This window comes from Chaetodon auriga, chromosome 15 (genome assembly GCF_051107435.1).
Source record: "Chaetodon auriga isolate fChaAug3 chromosome 15, fChaAug3.hap1, whole genome shotgun sequence".
NCBI lineage: Eukaryota > Metazoa > Chordata > Actinopteri > Chaetodontiformes > Chaetodontidae > Chaetodon > Chaetodon auriga.
Window position 1 is genome coordinate 18,403,158 of NC_135088.1, and position 21,835 is coordinate 18,424,992.

General features: G+C 44.1%; 1 protein-coding gene across 2 annotated transcripts in view; it reads left to right on the forward strand.

Annotated features, from left to right (window-relative positions):
• abr (ABR activator of RhoGEF and GTPase) overlaps positions 1-21,835 on the forward strand; it is a 113,785-nt gene that overhangs the window by 6,732 nt on the left and 85,218 nt on the right. Inside the window, exon 1 of one of the 2 annotated variants that reach the window (XM_076750185.1) lies at positions 11,676-12,161. The exons of the other annotated variant lie outside the window; for it this stretch is intronic. Within the exon in view, the coding sequence (XP_076606300.1) occupies positions 12,101-12,161 (61 nt within the window). The 5' untranslated portion in view covers positions 11,676-12,100. Of the gene's footprint in view, positions 1-11,675; positions 12,162-21,835 lie in introns of those variants that run through there. 2 annotated transcript variants of the gene reach the window in all.

A 21,835-nucleotide genomic window follows, 5' to 3' on the forward strand; every position in this document is an offset into this window, starting at 1 on the left:
TCCGGATCTGTTTCTCAGAGCTTGTTACATGCTGAATATACCCATATCCTCTGTTTCTTCTTCTCTTCTATTTGTCATAGAAATCTACTGTAATAAACTTTACTGGACCTGGTGACTATAACAGGTGGTTAACCATCATATCATGATTTCCCTCAGTGCAGTGGAGGCTCAAATAACACTCTGTAGTTACCCCATATAAAATCATGTGATGCAATGTCCTCCAGTAGTCTGCTGACGCCAGCAGCTAACTGCCGAAACTGAGTATTGAAAGCAGTTGAGGTGCCAGACCAGATGCGTGATGCTGTTGTGACGTATGGATTCACAGATAGTGTGACTGATTGAAAGTGACATGTAGTGAGCATTTGGTTTCATGTCTTTGTTTCTCACAGTGTCACCTTTGCAGTTGCTGAATGTCACCGAATACAAAAAAAAAAAAAAAAAAAAATAGGGAGTGACTTAATTACAGCACAGCTTGTCTGATCCTGGCAACTATAAGGTAACAGTGCAAAAGTAGAGCTCTGTTCATGGTACCTGATTTCCCACAAGCTTAATGTTTAAAGACATTGGCAGACTGCCCTTTGTACGTTTCTGTGTGTGCCTCCACTCCCACAGTCAACAAAGGCGTGGACCTCCCAGGGGTTTGTCATTTGCGGCAGGCTTCCGGAGGTGGCGGTCATCTCTGGACTCAAAGCCGTACCCTCTATCCACCAACCAAAGCCCCCGCTACTGTTCCCCATCTCTCTTGAGACAGGGCTGAGCTGGATTGCCCCTCACCCGCCCTCTCTCGCCCTGAGTCTACCCATCTTATAAACAAGACTGGACAAACAAACTGCACCAGCTATCTCCCTCGCCGTTCTTCCTTCAGACTAATGCTCGGAGCTAGGATTTTACATGGGGGAATGCTGAAGCACAGGAAACACTAACTCGTTCTCTCAGTTCAAATCAAGTTGAAATGAGCAGTTTCACAACAAGGCGGCAGCTGAGAGTGGTGGTTTTCCTGTCAGTTGACTGATTCATACAGCACTGCTAAATGAACAAGCGACTTCTTTGCCTGAGATGAAAGTGGCATTAATAAATGTATCTCACTGTTGTTGCTTTCTGAATGACCAGAAATGAAGGAAACACACATTTGCTACCAGCCCAATATGGAAAGAATATATTAAAAAGAAAAGTCATATTTCGCTAAAATAACTCAAATGACTTCAATCAGGGAAAACACCAGGTCACTTCTGATTGGCTGAGTGCTCTGGCTGCCATGGAGACCCCTGTGCAGTGTGTGGTAAGAAGCTGATGTCTGTGTGTGTGTGTGTGCGTGTGCAGTGCATAAGGACCCACAGTGCCCTGCAAATCTCTCTGACACACTCTCTGTCAGTGGGTGTGCGTGCAGCAATGCTCCACATTGATTCAGCTACATCCAGTCTGACGGGGGGATTATTATGAAATGTCATTTTTTCATCATCGGACATTTTTTATTTCCAACATGCCTTTTTAAATCTGATATTTTTTTTATTTCATGGTGTTCCCTAGTTTCTGTATCTAATTTGCAGCCGGGTAGTTGATTCAGATTGACTTTGACCTTGTTGTTGCTCTAGCTAACGGGAGCTAAGTGGCTACTGTGAAAGCACTTGCTGATGGTCAGCGTGCGTTGAGGTTAGGGGGTGCCGACTACACCGCTGTCATGAAAAGTGAAATCATACACTTTGGGGTCCTATAATGTTGGCCTGAAAGCCAGTTCAGGTAGCCTGCTTTTCTATTTGTTTTCAATGTTTTCGGTTTTCAAATTTAGCACTACTTCTTATGTAACTCTGCCCGACACCCGATAGCCTCCATCTTTTTCCAACCCACTTTAGATGAAACCACACCCACGTCTGTCTGACCAAAGCCTCGGCAATCCCATTTGCCAACACTACCTAACTAATTCTTTACTCATGTGTGGTCTGATGAGTGGTCATCAACGTCAGTGCCCGATATTACTGCTTTCCAAAATACACACAATACAGCCTCTATGCTTGACTCAGACTGCGTACTTATAGTCCCTATTAACATTTCCCATTACCCAATACCAGACACCCACTGAATGTACAGTTAGGAAATAGCATGCTAGCTAGATAATTCTTATCCCATTTGTGGTCTGACAAACAGTAAATTCGTCAAACTCAGTGCCCCATATCACTATTGTTAAAGTTACTGCAGCTCATATGTTGCAGGATCCACAAGAGTGCAGTTTCCATGGGAACACAGCCATGGAGGATTCTGCCATTTGGAAGTTCATAAAGTTGGTTGGAGAAACGATAGATGTGACCTGGCAGGATAAACAGGAAAATCGATAGACTGTCTAAAAGTCCAAATGAAGACATGCACTAATTGGAATATTTTGCTTAGATTTCAGTCATGCCTTCATTCATGGCCTTCGACCATGTTATATGAAACTTCTGTTTTGAAGGTATGAGTCTAAAATCCTGATTCAGATCATTAACCAGGGGCGAGGGCTGTGTAATGAAACGGCAATGAGTGCAATCAGTGACGGTGCTGCAGTATATTTGTCATAGCCTGTTGTTCTACAGCAGAAGGGCGAGGAAATCTAAATGGTTCATCTAAACGGTTATCAGGTGATTTTGAGAAACGTTTTGCACACGGCTTCCTGCCTCATACACAGTTTACGTCTTTGTCATGTTTTCTTTCAGTAGCGTGTGGCATTTTTGGTCGATCACTTGTTGTAGAAGGAAGCTCAGTGCGATAGCTGGTGAGTTGGAGGCATATTCCAGTGGTCAACATCTGCTGACGCAGACTGGTTAGGACAGAGAACATGTTTTTAACAACAACTGTCCTTGTTCTACTGATTCATATGATTTCATGTGCATAAGCAGACTGATGTTGGCATTTGATAACCACAAGTTCCTAATGCTTACAAAGCCTAATGTTAGAGAAAAGGAAAGAGGGGTGCTCATATGCTAATGTGCTCTTAACTAGATAAAGTAAATTCTAGCATGAAGCACACACAAGACCGTCAAACTGTATGAAAATCTCAAGCTATGTAGGACGATGGTGTACCAAACGTCCTCGGCCTCGTCTCCCTGCTGGTGTGTGAAGTTCTCAGGGTGACAGTGTTATCGTGTCAGATGGCAGCCAGAGGAAACGTGTTTTGGTGAACTGTCCTGGGCCATCACCTCTTTTAAGGAGCCTTGGCTTAGACTTCTAGCTTCCTAGCTATCACAGTAAGAGGCGCTGCCATGACCTGACTCTCTTTTTGCCCTGAGCACAGGTTATTCTTTCTCAATGCTACAAGACGTCATTTCTTTGCAGCGTTTGTCACTCCTTCCCTTCTTTGCCCTTCTCAAGACGGCTATTTTTGGTGTCAGCTGCACACCGGAGGATTAATGAACCACTGGCCATCACTGAAGTATAGAGGTGTTAAAACACCTGTGGTAAGAACATGAAGCCATTTTCAGTTCTCTGCCCCAGTGAGCACTCATCTTATGGACATCCTTAGCTGCACTCATCGCTTTCACTTCCTCTTGTTGTAAGGTGGAAATGGAAACAGATGGACAAATAAACAGGTGAATTGAAAGTTGTTCATGAATTGCACCGCAGAAATCGCCACAACATGATGATATAAAAGTTACTAATGACAGTTAACAATAACAGTTTATTCTCTACTGAGACAGAATGGGAAAACTTGCTTACTGGTTATCAGACTAAGTCATTATCCATGTAAGAGAAAGGAAAGAAGCGTTTGAATTTCAGGTCACATGAGCTCCCTGTGTGGGTATTGAGTGTCATTGTGTGTGATCCCATGTGGAAACATTAGATACACTGAGCCTGCGGGTCTACAGTGAAAAGCATAGGCCTAGCATGACACTTAGAGGACGATCACTCCAGTAGAAACTTGTGTCGTCCTTCCTTTGAATTCAAGCTGTTTTTTGAGGAACTCCCTGCACGACCAGACACTGTTTGTTGATGCAAATCTTAATTGCTTTCTAACCGCATGGTCTTGGCAAATGAGCTGAGAGCAGTGCAACACAGTGCTGTTTGTTCTCTAGATTGGATTTTAGGCCACACTAATTCTGCTACTTCCTCAAACTCTGCCTTCATTTGGACACATTGTGTTTGTCTGTAGGTTTTGGGTGTTTTTGTTTATTCTAACAGCTTCTACTGTTTTAAGAATTGCATGCTCGATTTCTTCTTTTGTTCTTCTACGCATTCATAGCTGGCACCTGTTGGTTTGTTCTGCTACAGGTTGTGGTTAGGTTGGTGGTATCCTGTGAGAGATTAACATGAATGCATACCCTCTGTAGGGGCCAGGAACCAGAGCATGAAAGGCTGCTGAAAAGGTGTGTTTCGGCATGGAGCAGGTTGCTTATTAATATACCAGCACAATCATAAAGATGGTAGAGATGGATGAGAAATGACTGTGATGCAGAGGTGGTGGAAATAGTTGTTGTCTCATTAAGAGACTGGTGTGGATGACTGCAGGGATCTGCTGCTGATGCCTCGGCGTTGAAGCTTTCACTGTCTGTTTTGCGATGACTGTCCCACTCGTGTCATTGCGATTCTGTGTGCGCTGTACCCTCTCCTGATGACACAGTTCACCTGAAGTGGGAGGTGTGCGAATTGGCCAATCAGTGCCTCTGCGGCTCCAGCACCAAGCTCACTCACCTGTGCCACATTTTATCAGCAGCTGTGTTTATGGAGCATTTTATTTTCTCTAATAATCAGTTGCAGCTTCAATGTTCTTGATTTTTCTTTTTCTTTTTTTTTACTTTGAGCCTTTTTCTTTTTTTTTACTTTGAGCCTTTTTTTTTTGTGTTTTTTTACTTTGAGCCTTTGAGCATTATCTTGAGAGACTACAAGGAATTGATCAAAATGATTAATGACTGCTCAGCTCTTCAGAGAGTGCTGCTGGTTTTTGTTTTTCGTCCTTAGACCACTGTGGCCATGTCACTGTCACATGCAGTCAGACTACATGTCAGACCAAAAGTAATCAGGTGAGCGGCCCAGCATGCTCAAACACCTGTGTGACACAAGGTAGTGCTAGCTCACCATGGGATTGTAGGATGTTGGGGGAAGTGGACACAGCACCCCCATGTGGACATCTGTAACAATGACAGTTTTCATCTTCATCCTGTAGTGTGTTTGTTTTTCAAATTTTTAGTTAAACGCTGGGGTTGTGTCAGTACGGTGAAATTTGTTCCACATAATTATTTTCATCACATTTGTGTTTAGTATCTGCACAGGAGGCGGAGCGAGAGCACCATAAAGTGCTGCGTGTGTGTCTGCACAGGATGCATTCAGGCTCAGTACTGAATTCAGGTCACGAACTGAGTCTGAGACGCCTCCTGTGCAGACACGCGGTTTACACATGTTCAGTTTACTTGACATGAGGAGGACTGCTCAGCCTGTGGAGTCTTCTGGACGAGCTATGTGAAGTGAGAAAATAACCCTGATTCCTAGATTCCCTTTTTTTCCTCAAATTCCACATATTCTTTAGTTTACAATGCAAAAATCTAATTTTTTCCAACAGAATATCTGACGAAATGCAGCTTGTTTGTCTGATGCAGATATTTTTTTTTACCTATTGCAGCAAGAAGTACCTGAGTCAGGCTACTTCTGTTGTCTTTCAAGTATTAATCACAAGGATTTGAGCTGATGGTAAACTGACCTTTTTACTGTAGAATGCAAACACCAACATCAGCCTCATCTGTTTGTGGTCGTTAATGTCTACGGGAACCTTTGTTGGACTGATACATCAGTCTTGCAAATACTATTTCCCATAATGGACTCTTAGAGCTCAAGGTCACATCAATACCTCTTGTGGCTTTGTGACATTGTCCATCTGTCCACTACACACACTGGAGAGCTTCACTGGAGCCCCTCAGATTGTGTTGACAGAAACTAAACACTAGAGTGCAGTAGTCCTTTATTTAGACATCAGTGGCTTCGCTGTATTCCCTGTCCACTTTGTTAGTGGGCTGTGTGTTTGTGTTTGTGTCTTTGACTCTGTAGCCTGATGGTGACTGTTGGCATTTGATGAAATCAGTCAGATCAGAAATCAATATGTCGATACACACAATGCCTTTGTGTTCATTAACACACACGTGCAAACGGAGAGGCACTGTGTGTGTGTGTGTGTGTGTGTGTGTGTGTGTGTGTGTGTGTGTGTGTGTGTGTGTGTGTGTGTGTGTGTGTTTGTGTCTGTGTGTGTCTCTGTGTGTATGTGTGTGTGTGTGTGTGTGTGTGTGTGTACAGGCCAGTTCTCGTTATCTGGTGTCTGTCCAATCACAGCATGATTCAGATGATTTCTACATTGACCTCAATAGATCAAAGTGAATTCAGCTGGCACGGGCTGAATACTCTCTCTCTCTCTCTCTCTCTCTCTCTCTCTCTCTCTCCCTCTCCCTCTCTCTCTCCCTCTCTCTCTCTCTCTCTCTCTCTCTCTCTCTCTCTCCTCAATCTCTTTGTCCCCCTCCTCTGTCGTTCTCCTTGACACAAACAGGCACAGGATTGTGTTTAAGGGAGCTCTATCTTATCATAAATCAGTGGCTGGTTTAATATAGAAAGAGCAGACACACACAGATATGTCACAGTGGTCAGCTAGACAGGGCCGTTCCACATAATTGGATTGGTGAAGGAGTTGGGGGGGAGATCCAGGGCAAATGAGGTGAGAGGGGATCTTGCCTGCCAGAGCACATGCTGTGATACACACATGTATGCACGCACGCACAAGCTCTCATGGTTATCCTCTGTTCGCCGTAGCTTTGTCAACCAGATACAACAGCTTAACAGTGAGAGCTCAGTTGTCATGGAGAAGTGTTAACAATTAAATCATGTAAAGAATATTCTCATTGTAATAATGCACATGCATACATGGGAGTAGAGGGAGAGGGAATGGGAGAATCAAGGAAGTAGCCATTGGATGAATGGCTCTTGAACTGATGGAGAAAAAAACACAGATTATGACAAACATGGATGACAGACAAAAGACGTATTTGTGCAGTTGAGATAAAAACAAAACCCACGGGGCTGATCACTCCATTTCACTTAAAAGAAAGAAACGAGCAGGCGATAGCAAACGATGAAAAAAATGCCCCAGATGATTTCAGGCATTCCCATTTAACAAGCATTCATCACAAGTGCACTCCTGGCTTTTTAATAATGCATCGTCATTGCTCGTCCCCGCTGCCATCTCCCCCAACCCCCCAAAACAAAGGAACGTGTCTGAAAAACATACAGAATACCGTCATCCATCTCCAAGCTGTGTGTTTGCACTTTAGAGTGTTCCTCACACCGAGCTGAGTGTAAGTCACAGTACGAGCGCTGCACGATCCTCTGACAGAAAGAAAGTTGAACTTGTTGTTTGTCTCTGTGTTAATGTTATGAATTAAATGGGCATGGTCAGCGAGGGTCTTTTACACCAGCTGTACAGTCTGCTATGAGCTGTCTACAGCCATGTTTTCATTTCAGCCTCTTTCTTAATTCATCAGAAAATACCAGTAATATTTGAAACTCACTTTGGTACAAGCCGAAATATCCCAAGTTTGGCGTCTGTTGAGATACCTTCAAGCATTTCTCGCAGTCACACTTCTACCAGTGAATACTCATATATTCTTCTAGTGATGACTCAATTCCCTCCTCCCTCTTTGCCGAGACTAATTCTATTTCGCCTAAATTATTTGTATTTCTGTGAATTCCCTTTCACTCGAGCGCTTCATTAGGCTTTGAAGGCACTCATATGGAAATACAGCTGTCCTCTTCCTGTGTGTGCAGCTCCGCTCTCTCACCCTCACGTACATAAACTCACAAACCAGTAGTGCTGGCAAACATTTTAATGGGAGGGGGGTGCGGGAGCAGGTTGTTAAAAAAGAGCAGATCTGGCTTTTAATATTCCTGGTTTGCTTTGTTCTCATTAACCAGTTAGTGCCACCACACACACACATACACACACATACGTATACTTACTGCCACCCCTCTGCTGATGCTGGTCCTGGGAGATGGAGTGGGGTGGTGACTGGAAAATTAGTGCTATCAACAAACGGCCCCCTCAGACATGCTCCAGGCTCGGGGTTGGACAACAGTAAATGGGGTAAATGTGGGTGGGGTTGGTGGAGTGGGGTGGGGCAGGGGTATCTGGGTAGAACAGAGAGCATGGAGGGGTGGGAGAGTGGAGAGTGGAGGGTGGCACTTGGATTGGCTGGTGGGCCGCTACGCTGCCTAATGAAGCACGCACACACACATACACACACGCACTCAGGATATTCTGACCCATTGAAATTTCGAGTTAAGTGCCTCCAACAGTTTGGCTTAAATAAATGTCTGTTTTTTCTCTTTTTGTTTGATACAACACAGTCGTAGAAGCTTTGTTCTTGGAAGCTTTTACATTTGAATAGTGATCATCACTGTGATTGTAATGACAGTGTGTTGGTGGTAAAATACCACCAGTAAGCCATTTCCATCCGTATCTGATTAATATTCTGTACATATTGTGTTTGGATTGTTTCATTCTGTATACACAAAGTCCACGATGCTTTTATCCACTTTTAGTTTTGACTCCCTCAAGCACTGAACAAGGTTTCTTTACGCCTTCAAGAGGCAGCTGATTAAGGTGGCCCATTAAATAGCTGTTCCAGTAGAAACAGTGGAGTGAATAATGAGACTTCCTGCGGGAGTCAGTGGGGCAGAAGACCTCGAACTCAAATTTGACTTTGTGAAATTTAAATATGCCTTTGAGCATCCTGCAGTACAGTGGGTTGCTCACAGCGGGATGACATGCATGATCAAAGGCAAGTATTGATTTTAGCCTTTTTTTGTAGTCCACATTTCTTGCTGCACTGAGTAATGGTATATATATTTTTTTTGGGTTACACACACCCATGTGATTCTTTGTAAATGTCCACGAGAGGAGACTGTATGTGATGGTTTTAGACTCCATCTGACCTGAAGGTGATCCAACACAATGCACCTTCTTTCCTGGGAAAACCACTTTCAGTACGGAGACATTTAAAATTATGATGGCCTGGAGTCTAGATCTTATCCATCCATTCAGTCCAAATGCTCTGCCTTTATGCCAACACACACACACACACACACACACACACACACACACACACACACACACACACACACACTCACTCATAGAGTGGAGGGCTGTTGCTGAATGCTGACCTTTATGAAGAATGAACCATTGCAGATGTATCGAGCTTTGTTGTTGTGTTACAAAGAGCTGGACTGCTCCCCCCAACATCTGCAACTCGACTGATACTTCAGCTGCTCTTACCTGAACGAATGCACAAGCTAGTTGGCGGTGTGTGTTGTTTTTTTCTGCGTGTGTGTGTCAAAGGGTTGTGCAGACAGTTCGTAAATGGCCCTTTTTACTACACAGCTTGACTGCCTATTAATATTTGATAAATGTACATTTGTGACGCTCCAGGAAGACTAACATGCAGCTTGGTGTGTTTGCATATATGGTGCGTGCGTGTGAGTAGGTGTATGTGTGTGTTAAAGCATGGCAAGTGTGTTTTCTTTGTTTAGCTCTGCCCCTTCAAGGCTGAGGCCTTTAGGAGGGGGAGGTGGGCAGCTCCATACCCCAGAAGTTCCATGCACACACAGAAATGCACACATTGGTAGAGCTATAGCTGTGTGTGTGTGTGTGTGTGTGTGTGTGTATGAGAGAGAGAGAGAGAGAGAGAGAGAGAAGAGACACCCTATTGTCCCAGATTTAAGACAAAGGATGTGTAAGGCTGTACAGTAGATAAATCTATTTTTGATGAAGTGCCACTCACCAACCCTGTGTTCTTCTCCACCTGCTTGGCTTCCCTTGTACATTCACTTGTGTGTGTGTGTGTGTGTGTGTGTGTGTGTGTGTGTGTGTGTGTGTGTGTGTGTGTGTGTGCGCGCGCGTGCGTGTGTGTGTGTGTGTGTGTGTGTGTGTGCGCGCGCGCACTTTTGAATTGATGCATGTTTTTGTCATGGCGGTGTGATTTTCCTCCTTCCTAATGACACATTTATATTCATTAATAACTCTGACATACATTAACACACGCAGGCTTATATTAAATGCCTTGACGCACAAACACGCGGATGTGACCTCTGGCTAGTAGAGCTCTGGGGGTACCCTGTCGTCAAATGTGTGTGTGTGTGTTTTCTCCAGCTGGCACATATGTGCTCTGTAGCCAGACAAAGAGCGGTGCTCGGGGCCCGGTGCTCTGCCTGCGGAGGGTGGAGGAGGAGGAGGGGGGTTCCTCCTGTCAGCCTTTGTGTCCTAATTGAAGTTTTTCTGCCTCTCAGCCCCTCCCGACTTTCCTCCCCCATGCTGGTTAGAGGAGGATGAAGGGGGGAGGAGTGGACCTGACAGGGGTTTGAGGGGAGGGTTTCATATCAAGCTTTGTGGCCGCTGGCACGATGCTTGCCTTTAATGTAGCACATGCATTCATAAACACAGATGTGTAGTTGGATCGTTGGGCCTGATGTGGGAAAGGATGCTGTCAGCTGTTTGTCTGGGAACAGGACGCAACAGGAGAGCTAATGTGCTAAACGAGCTAATGTGTCCATTAAAACCTGACAGAGAGGAATTTGAAAATCAATAAAACAAACTGAAATCCTAAAATGTTGACATGTTTGCTTTACTGGAACATTTCTGTATGTTTGGGTTTTAAATGTCATGTCATTGTTTTAATAAAAATGTCCCCAGATATACATATTAAGAGAGTATATGTAGAGAAGGAGAATGACTGTTATGGCTTAATGATTTGATGAAAATATTGGAACATGTTGGTGTAGATGGTCCAGAGCATAATCAAGAGCTCATTTCTAGAAAAGACAAATCAGCCACATGAAATGTTTTCCCATTTTATCAGTACATTCGCTGTGGTGCCATCTGACATACCAGTATTCATCTCCGTCCAGCCTCCTTTCCACAGTTACTGCACACACACACACACACACACACACACACACACACACACACACACACACACACACACACTCATTTCTGAGTGTCTCTTTCATGTTCTTCCAAGATGTGTGTGTAGACGAGGGGGGCAGAGCAAGTGGCCGCAGGAACAGAACACGGGAGTAGCTTAAAACGTGACATCTGAACCAGTCACTTTCTGACTGAATGACGGGCTCTGTTTCACACACAGCGGCTCATTGTTGTGTGTGGCAGTCAAGCGGCAGTGATCTTCAGCTGACCATGTTGTGCATTTCCGACCATGATGCGTCAGAATCCCCCAAAAAACGTACACAAACACATGAAACCGTCCTCAGGAGAAGGCAACCAAGTCCCTGTTTAGATAAAGACAAAGCAAAAAAATAAGAAGGGCAGGGACTTGAGACAGAGATGGGGAATTTAAGGTCAACAGTCACGTTTTTTATCAGGCAGTTTACAAGAGGGAAAAGTAAAGAAGGTGAGCTGGCACGCTACAACAAAGAGCTGCTCACCCAAAACACAGGAGGAGATAGTGAATGGAACTTCAGATTGGCATTCATTCACTGACATAGCTTAAAGCGAGAGGATCAGAGAGACAGGTGATCTGCCAGTTAATTCACACAAACCTCATTGAACAGTCATTGTGCAGCGCTTCTGAATTCCTGCCTCTGCTTGAAGACAGAGGGAGAGCGAGCGAGAGAGAGAGACATGTCAGGAGTACGGGAGAGAGAGAGAGCAGCTGATGAGCCATTCGCGCAGAATCGAGAGAGAGAGAGAGAGAGAGAGAGAGAGGAGGGGTGGATGGGAGTGAGCGAGCAAGGCAAAGAGAGAGAGAGAGAGAGGGAGTGCTTCTCCCTTCCCCTAGCAACGGTCGGCGGTGGTCGTCTCCAGCCTGTTGTTTTCTCTCTCTCTCTCTCTCTCTGCCGTACGGACACACACTCGCACACCACTCACTCACACACACTCCTTTGGCTCGCTCGCTCGCTCGTCCGCCTGTTGGACCTCGGGGTGTCTTTTGACATTTTTTTCCCAAATGATCCTTTTTGCTTCTTCCTGGGAGATGAAGGCTGTCTTTCAAGGATAAGAAGAAGAAAAGAGGCAAGACGAAAAGCAGCGACAGAAACGGACGGAAGAAATAAGAGCGAAGCAGAGTGACTGAGACAGGGAGAGGAAAGGAGGATGGAGCCCCTCAGTGCTCGTGGCCTGCCCCGGCTGTCCTGGATCGACACCCTCTACAGCAGTACGTATCCCTCCATCCGTCTATTTACTCCTCTCCACACATCGCCTCGCATTTATGTTTGCGCTCGTCTTTACCTCTAGCTATTTTACCCAGCAACCCCCTCCTTCTCCATCTCATGGGCTGCCTGTTCGGGTTACAGCCAGAGCTGCAGGCACACAGAGAACACTTCTTTCCCTTTCTCTGGACTTCCAATTAGGGTGCATCACTGTGGCTGTCCATAACAAGATGGTCAAACCGCCCCCTCCCGCAACTCCTCCTTTCACCTACGTTGCCCCCCATAGTGGTAACAACTCGTGTCTGCTGTTGTCGAGCTTTTTTTTTTTTTATTTTTTTACGGCTAGCGGGCACAGAGGCAGGGGAAAGCCTGGAGAAATCTAGTGTAGGAGAGTGTGAGTCATGCTTACAACCTGGAGGTAGAACTTTATGTTCCAACCTATCGAGGACACAAGCTGTCTGATTTTGAATTTTTAATCTGCTCTTTATTGTGGTCTTCGTGCTGTGCTGGAGACAGTCTGCCATGTCATACGGTGCGCTGGGTCACTTTGGCACTGTTTTCAGGTCAGACCTCAGCAGCGCTTTCAGGTTACGATGAGAAACAATTCCCTTCGCTTTTCCTCTGAAATGAGCGAGACCTTGATTTTTTTTTTCCACTGTGTCTAAATTCAACTTTTTCTACAAAGGGAATTTTTTAATGAGGTTGATTTACATAGAGCAGAATATGAACAATGGTGTTTCGTGCATCAGTACAGAGCAGTGAGTGTATGCCACTGTGCAGCGATTATACACATCCCATCAGGCGCAGCTGTGATTCCCTGTTGTTGTTGTGTACTGCTGAGATGCTGCGTGTGTGTGCGTGTGTGTTGGGAATTTTGGGCACATGACACAGCCTTTTGGGATTTGCTCTGCTGTGTCACCATTGTTACCGTGGCTTAATCTGTAGAGAGGGAGTGAACAGGAGGGGAAGAGTGAGACGAGGTGGTGATACAGAAAGAAATCCAAAGTACAGTCATGGCGTCAGATGTGAATTTGGTGGGCAGCTGTTTCGTGAGTTCTTCAGAGAGGTCCAGGGACTGTCAGAGACACTGTACAGTCACTGGTCTGTTCTTTGGGTTAATTACAAATAACATAACTGTAGGAGTTTGTACGTTATAATGTCTGCTGCTAAGCACTAATGTTTTTACTGAATATGGTGCGAAACTGAGTAATTGCTAAACAGACGTGTGGTTGTGGTGTGACAGTTGAGCTACACATGTGTGTTGGAGGTCAGTTGTTTCACTTTTAGACAGAGTTTAAAGGACTTGCTCGACTAGTCGGGATCATTTGCATTCTTGCTGAGAAGATCGATACCACTCTGATGTCTCTGTCTGTGCTTGAGCCAGTGATTAGCCTTAGCTTAGCGTAAAGACAGAAAGCAGTTTTGACAAGTGTGATTTGAACAGTTCAACTTTAAATTATGAAATGTAAACATGATGGCTGTGAGAAACTAAAGACTCTGCTCACAATATATAGAGAAATTGTATCAAATAATGAAGAAGACACAACTAAATGGCATGTCAGTAATCAATACTAAACCGTATTGATTATTGACCAGTCAAACCCGACAGTCCGTGTGGGCTATTAGATAACAAACTGGCTTTACTTTCATATTTAGTGCACAGACCTCAAAGTGGTAATAATTTTATCATCTAGCTTGCTGCAAGAAAAGTTCATTTTCTTTGTTTGATGGTGTCGCAGTGTTTTATAATACAGGTCTTTTCATGCTTTCAAAAGCATCATTTTCCATTACCTATGAATGCATCATAGCACTGTATTATCTCTGCACTGAATTCTCTGTGGGTGCGTTAGTCCACTTTTCAAAAATGGATCAGGTCAGTGTGACTGCATGATAACGAATTTTCATCACTTGGGACTGTATACTGAGCCTGTGTACTATTTTAATATTTGCTATTTTGGTTCAGGCATTGCTGTGACCAGACACAGAATGCATCATTATTGAACACCTAACGTGCTTGAACACATCTGACATTCTGTGAGAGGCTGCATGTCTACAATAGGAGATACACTGTTAACATTACAACAGGCTTGATCCAGGCTTTACTATGAGCTCCTCCAGGGAAAAGGGTACAATCCTGTTATGCACCTGGCATTTCATCATTCTTCTTTCCCACCAGTCTTTCTTTTACCTTATGTCCCTGTGTGTGCCTGTGTGCGTGTATAGTAGTAAGTAAACTGGCATTTCAAGGGCTGCTGAACCGACCCCCTTCCTCCACTCAGGAGAATAAAAATACACCACTGCTTTTGTGAGCCTTTTCTGAGGACTAATGTGAAGCGCGGTCCCTCAGTACCTCTACACTGACCCTGAAACAGCCTATTCACCAGTTCACAGGCTATAGCACATCAGCGCACAGCAGACATAACTGTGGAAGATGACTCATACCTGCTTGTTAATGTTGTGTGAAGACCAATCCAGCCCTTCTTACAGTGTAGTGGAGTGCATTGTAGTGGATTACCAAAAACGAGGCTGTAATTGCATCCTTTCTCTTCAGCCATTGAAACTGTGTTAATGGCTCAGTGTTAAGCAGTGACCACACATCCTTAACTCCCTGAGTAAAGTGGGAGTGGATGCTCAAAGCCACAGCGGCCTCGTTACCCAGGAGGCTTTCTGTTCAGCTTCACTGTTTGGCCGCAGCTGATCGAGGCAACACCGCGCGTTTCTATTCCACTGCATCTCCTTGTCAATTGTATTGTTCAGACACTACATATAAGCATGTGTATACAAGCTGCATTAATAAATGAAGGCAAAAAATAACAGCTGCACATGCTTAAGTTAAGGTGCAGAGCGGTATGCACACACAACAGTGTAAGTACACAAAACACACTCCCAAACAAAATCAGTGGCTCAGACCTCTCATCAGTCATCCTCTGCCCCATTTGTCCACTCAGCAGCGTAAGTGGTAGACTCCCAGGCGGCTATTAGTGTTTTTATGTGTGTGTGTGTGTGTGTGTGTGTGTGTGTGTGTGTGTGTGTGTGTGTGTGTGTGTGTGTGCGCGCACGGGCATGTCAGTTACAAATACTTCAGCACACCCCTCTTAATTTCCGTCTCATCCTTTGCTTTTTTTTGTCTTTCTTCTTATCTTGATCTAAGTACTTTCTAATTTTTTGAGTGTATTTTTCCACACATACACACACTGTGCAGCAGTGTAAAAGGTTTTTTTTTTTTTTTTACCCATGATCTGATTTTAGAAGCATCTTGGTTGCACCATTGTCTCAGTTTTCTGTCTCCAAAGAGTTCATCCATTAGTCCTGTATTGTATTTGATATTTCTGTTTTTTTCAATGATTTGTGCACATGAAAATGATCTCTAACAGCTGATTTGTGTAATTGTACTAGTTTGCACCAATACATTGTGCTGACATGCTGGGCCAGTATTGGCCTTTTTTTGGATTATCAAAAAGGAAAAAGACTGTTCCCAAGCTCCCATATGTGATTATTCAAGGGCATGTTTGCCTCCAAGCCCATAATTTTTGTGCATAAACTGCAGTGCTGTTGCCATCTCCACATCTCCACAGCCAGAGTGGCAGATTGACTGACTTCTGACTCTTGCAGCCTGTGCTGTAACCTTCAGAGAATTAGCCAGACTCCTCTCTGGCTTGCTTCAGTGCCACGTGATGCTAAAGCAACATCAAAGGAAAGATGGATTATGTAAGAGCCAGAATATGAGCATTTTGGCATGGCACAGCCAAGGTGGCACGTGCACAAGCATGCATGGACGTATGTCAAAGCGATTTTCCCTAATCCCAGTCACAGTGAGGAAAGCTTGAATGTGTGAGCTCTGAGGGAGCATTCAAAATAAATCTATCCTCATTCCTCTGCATCCTGTCAGTGTATTGGAGAGTGCTTGATTTCATCCCAGCAAGGCATGCTAAAATACCACTGGGTGAGCCGTGGCAGGCTGTTGATCAGTTTGTAAAGGGTTCATATGTGCTATATAATCCCTGCTTTCTGTTGCCATGATTTGAAGATAGTAATATGGAATAATATGCTTCTGGACAGAACTAATCTTCTGTCTGTCTTGGTGCCATCCAACTAGTGTAGTCTAATCATAAACTGTAGAAAAACATGAGCGTGTGTTGAGTTGGTCAAATCAAATCCAAATTTGGGCAACAGAGTGGATCCTGTTTGGAACTGATGTGAAGCAAACAAGCAGTGACCACCATGACGAAACGCTGAAGAGTACGGTACCAGTCAACCAAGGCAAACACGCTTCCAATCAAGTGCCTCTCTATAATCTTACCAGAGCAGAAAACTTCTTAATTGCCATCAAGACGCACATAAAAGAAAATTTCATTAGCTATTAAAACCCTGGATTCCTGAGAAAAAACGCAAGTTAGAATCACTTTGATTTCTTCATGATGAGACGGCGATGCATTGGCTTCATCACTCATCCATAACTGTTACTGTTAAAGCAGAGATTTTAGAGAGGCAAGTTGTTTTAGAACTTACTTATCAAACACATTAATGAAAGGACGCTGCAAGTTTTTGGGTCATACCTCCATATTTCACCACACAGTGACGGTTTTCCCTGGCCGTCAGACCTTTGGTCCGGTTCCCCTCTGCAGCTGTGATGGATGCAGCTGGCTAGCTGCTCCCAGCTGACTGCAATCCAGTGCCAGTTCTGTCTTAAAGTGTTTAATGGTAGTAGTTATTTGGCTGTCACATGGCCTGCTTCAGCAAACAGGGCCACAGCAAAGTGATTCTGGATAGCTTCCCAGCAGAGTGTCACAGGGGAGTTTAATACAACAAGGGATGTCTCATTTATCACATCCTGCAAAATGTATTTTGACCAAACCACCCACCGTTTGTCTCTCTCCGTCTCACTCTGTTTGGGTAGCCAATGGCTCCACCCTCAGTGCCTGCAGAAACAAGTCCAGATCAATGGGATCTGGAAGTGTTTCCAAACATGTCATTTGTGGCTTGACCACAGAGAAGAACACAACACAACAGAGTCCTTAAAGGTCCACTCAAAGCCCGGGTTCACTGTGAAGATGCCATGTTTTTATTGCTGGTACCAGGTCAGAATTGTATTCAGTTTATTGTACGTTAGGATGTTGGTGTCATTGAGCAAAATCTATTGAAATATAGTGAGAACATAAGAGTCTCTGATGCAGTGACATGGACGAGAACTCTGATGGAAAACATGACACCCGGATGAACAATTATCGAGATCGAATCCTGGATCTTTACAGTTATGAGATTGTAAATGCTTGATCGTACCACTATTAATCAATCTATTGCTGTTAGCACTACTGCTGCTGCATTATAGTCTCTATAAACCAGCCCTTACGTCTGTCCACTAAATGTGCAGACAGAGTAATGTTTTGCTTTTCAGGAATGACTCTGTGTGTTGTGTAATTTAATCTGTGCCGTATGTCAAGTCTTGAATCATTGTCCTCCCCCTGTGCAAGCTCGTCCATTATTCTGATCAATAGATGAAGCTGTTCCTTCTCTTCCCTGCACTGTAGCTATAGAAACAGACATTCAGATCTCTCCTCTCACAGACATACTGAGCGGGAGAAAGAGTCTGAGTCAGCCTAAAGCAGTGTTGTTATGTAATACCGTCATCACTACTGCCTCTACCATGCCATGCTTCTCTGCTTTGTGTTCAAGCATCTTCCTCCCATTGGGCCCGGTAAGGGGTTCATGCTTATGTAATCGGCTTTATGTTCACTTCTCCAAAACAGCCAGGAAACAGCTGTGTGATGCTGCGGAGGCAGAGCCAAATGCTCAGTGCTTTGAGTGTGTGACAGAGTGAGAGTAAACAATTTAGCTGCTGCTCCTATCTAGCGAGACCTGAAATCCCACCTTTGTCAACAGATATAACCCCATTAAAAATGTGTTTACCTGCATACCATATATATTACTCATGGCAGGATCCACGTCACTGTTTGTAAAAGCATGCCTGTCACATATTGCCTCTCTTTCCTGACCATCCATACAGAACTTCAGATGGGGTTCGAACTGAAATGAAAGATTTCAATATGTCTTTGATCCTCAGGTCTTCATTGTGTGAAGTGCCAAACACAGTTATACACATTTTTACTAACTGTGCAGCTGTAGTAAAGAGGTGGCCCCATTAAAACGTGGACATGGTCGGTTTGCCATTGTTCCAAGTGAGTGAGTCCAGCTGAAAGGAGTGAAGGAGAGCTTCAGCACCAAGTCGTAACATTAACTTAGCTGCTTGCTCGCCCACATCCACAGTTGGGGTCATACTCCTCTGCCACGGCCGCCTGGGCTCATTCAGTGACAGCCTTGTGAATAATAGATGAAGCTCTTGGCTCAGCTGAGTATGTTGTTGTGGCATTTTCACACACAGCAAACACGCGAGAGCATCTTGTATTACTGGAGCTGAAGGATTTGGGGAGAATATCAAAATTTAGATTTTCTGACCAATATTGTCAGCTTATCCAGCTTAAAGTCAGAGTCTATGTAAAAGGTCTCGTGTTTTTTCAAAAACAAAAATTGCGAATAGAATATCAAGGTAACTCCATGTATTCAAAAACTGCTTGAGCATAAATATCTTTTTTACGAAGAAAAACAACGTAGCGCGCTGATATGCAAGCTGCCTTCCAACTAAAACACTCTGTCCACTCTGTCTTTTCAAGTATCACGTGATGCAGGGTTTCCGGTTTTGACCAAACATAGTACATATTACAGCAGTGAAGGGGTTGCTTTTGTTTCACGTACTAGCTACAGCTGCTAAAATTTAATGCCAGCAGTTTTTTACCCATTAGTCGGTGTACATTGTTGATAATGGAGCTTTCATTGTTTGACATTTTTAAACAGTGCAGTCGGTGTTTTGCATAGAGATGGAGGAATTATGGAAACGTGGTTAAGTTAGCACAGCTGCTCTTCTTGCTTATTTCAGGATTCGCTGGTTTAAGCTGAGATATTATGTAGCTATAATACCTCAAACAGCAGCATTTGCTAGATTCTCCTTTCAATGGCAAATATTTTAAGTGGGTGACGCTCTGAAAATCCTTTGTTGTGCTTGATGTTAGAGGGTGTGTCATGTGTCTGAGTGTGTTTGTGTTCTGTGAGTCTGTGGGGATCTTCACCGTGTCCTGAGGGGGTAGAGCCGTGTGTGTGTGCGCGTGTGTGTGCGCGTGTGTGTGTGCACGTCTGGTATGTTACTATGGACAGCAGTCATCCTGTAGGGCGATGGTAACCACCAACCCCTTCTTCTTTTTGCCACCCATGCCCCTTTACCCTCGGCCAATCGGCACAGAGTAACACCACCGTTCTGGCCAATGGTGCGGCTGGCGTGTTTACATGCTCCCGGAAGGCAGGGGCCATGATTAAGCATTCAGAGTAGTCGAGCGAAAGAGAGAAGAGGAGGGAAAAAGGGGGGAGAAAGGAGGGAGATGAGGCCATTATGAGTTGAGAGGGCTGATGGATGCTAGAGCAGCGACCAGTCACACAGACAGACTCAGGTGAACAAACACACATAGGTCATTTATCACCTCCAGTTTTCTTAAATTGACTTGTAACACTTTCCTAAATCGTGGATATAAATCTGACTCCATACAGGGTCGGTTGTATGTTTACAGTCTGTATTAGAAGCTGTCAAACCAAGAAACCATTAACATACAGATATATATATAATTTTTTTTGTGTGTGTGTGTATGTGTATGTCTGTATGTGTATGTATATGTACAGTATATGTGTGTGTTCACATGTGTGTTTGTGTGTGCATCATTAAAGATTTATGGTCCCAGTAAGTGTTGTCCTTCCCGTCTCAGTGGGTCATCTATCTGCTGGGGTCTGGTCGTCTTTTTGACTTTATAGTAAGAGGGGAGAAAGAGCCAGGGAGGTAGAAGGGATAATACATGTTTCGAGATGTGTTTCATGGGAGATGGTGGTACTTTATCAGGGTGAGAAATGTAGGCTATGATGGGAAAATAGGGTGTATTTTCAGGGGAAACGTATAACTGGATTTAGTTTTAAGAGAAGTGTAGCATCACAGTATAAGGGATTGGTTGAAAACTCAGTGATGGTGAGAGGTTGCAGAGAGATGCATGTTTTTTTTCTTCCTCTGTGAATGGAAGAGATACATTTGTGAAGTTTATTTATTAAAAGGCTGCTGGCACCATTATAAACTGTGATTGCCACGGTGAGGCCACTCTTATAAATCACTGCCCACTGTTTATTCACCACTTAACTCTGACCTTTCCTACATGGACCGAACTCTGAATCAAGGGAGCGATATCCTCAAGGTCTCTCGCCCGGTGTGTGTGTCTGTGTAGGTTTATCAGGCATTGTGCTGCATCCCCTCTTACTCTCTTATCTCTTCTGTCACTCTTTCCATTGTCTTGTTCAATAGAAGTCTCTTAAGATGAACTAAAAATAGAACAAACACCGAGGACACTGCCTGTAAAGTCTGTGCATTCATTTTCATTCATGCATGTCTGCGCATGTGTGGGGAAAACAGAATATCTGGTGACACGTGGGACACCTCGTCGTTTTTACTGCTCAGCAGATGTGCAGCAAGAACAGCTGGCTAATTGTTGGGGAGTATGAGAGGAGAACTGTAAAGCATCACAGCACGATTGTGGGAAATCTGCAGAGAGTCCTGTTCCCAGTAAGATTAACAGTATTTTCCTGAGAAGTCACATGTACTTTACATTTGCTCTGCAGGTTTCTCATTTTCCTCTTATGCAGATATTTCTCGCAAAACCCGTACTCTTGCCATCAAAGCTCAGTAATCCGAATTTTGCATTGAGTAAAATTGTGCCATTATTCTAGTTTTGTATTCAAAATGGTTTTATTTGACAAGCTGGCTCCAACACAGCTGAAGTGCTCCGACTCAACCAGCGGGCTCCGGTTTTAAAGACAGCGGCTCTTTGGCCCCAGAGGTTTTTCAAGCTTGAAAGTAAAATGAAGTACATAAATATCTGGCTTGGTCTGGTGCAATCATGTGCAATAGTTTTCACATTCATGGAGAAGGTTGATATGCACATGCCGATGGGGACAACTGGTAGCAGTGATCACGATGACATAATTCAACAGGTTGTTGACTAATTCTCAAAATAAGTTGCCTCACAGCTCTTTGACAATTTGGCTCCTATGTTCTCTAAAAGCCAGCAAATCTCCAACTTCAGATTATCCCCATAGACTGCTCAAACACACCATCAAATGCTCATGTAATTAGATGGATCCAGCAGAAAGTTTTCTGTACTCTCGCTTGGAGTGTACACCCACACACTGCCAGTTAGTTTTTATCTTCATGTCTCTTTTTGGCCTAATTAGCTTCCAGATGGATATCTTCTCTGTCACCAACTTTCTCATCGATTGTTGTGCTCTCTTTGATTCCCATCAGAGAGGATCGCTCCTTTTTGATATCAAAGGGTCGCTCTTTTCTGTCTTTCATTAATGTTAACTGCAGTGGTGTTATTGTGATGGGAAACATGAACCTGACTGAGCAGCGCGCCACTGCTCAGGGCGTCCTCTTCTATCTGACACACCTAGAGTATATCAAACTCGCTCTCTCTAATCTGCATCATATTCGTCTAACTGGGCTGGGGAGTGCAATGAAAAGACACTACAATCACTGCCAGAGTTGCCCTGAGGGCTATTGACAGCCGCTTGCATTTTAATAGCTGCACTAGTTGTACCT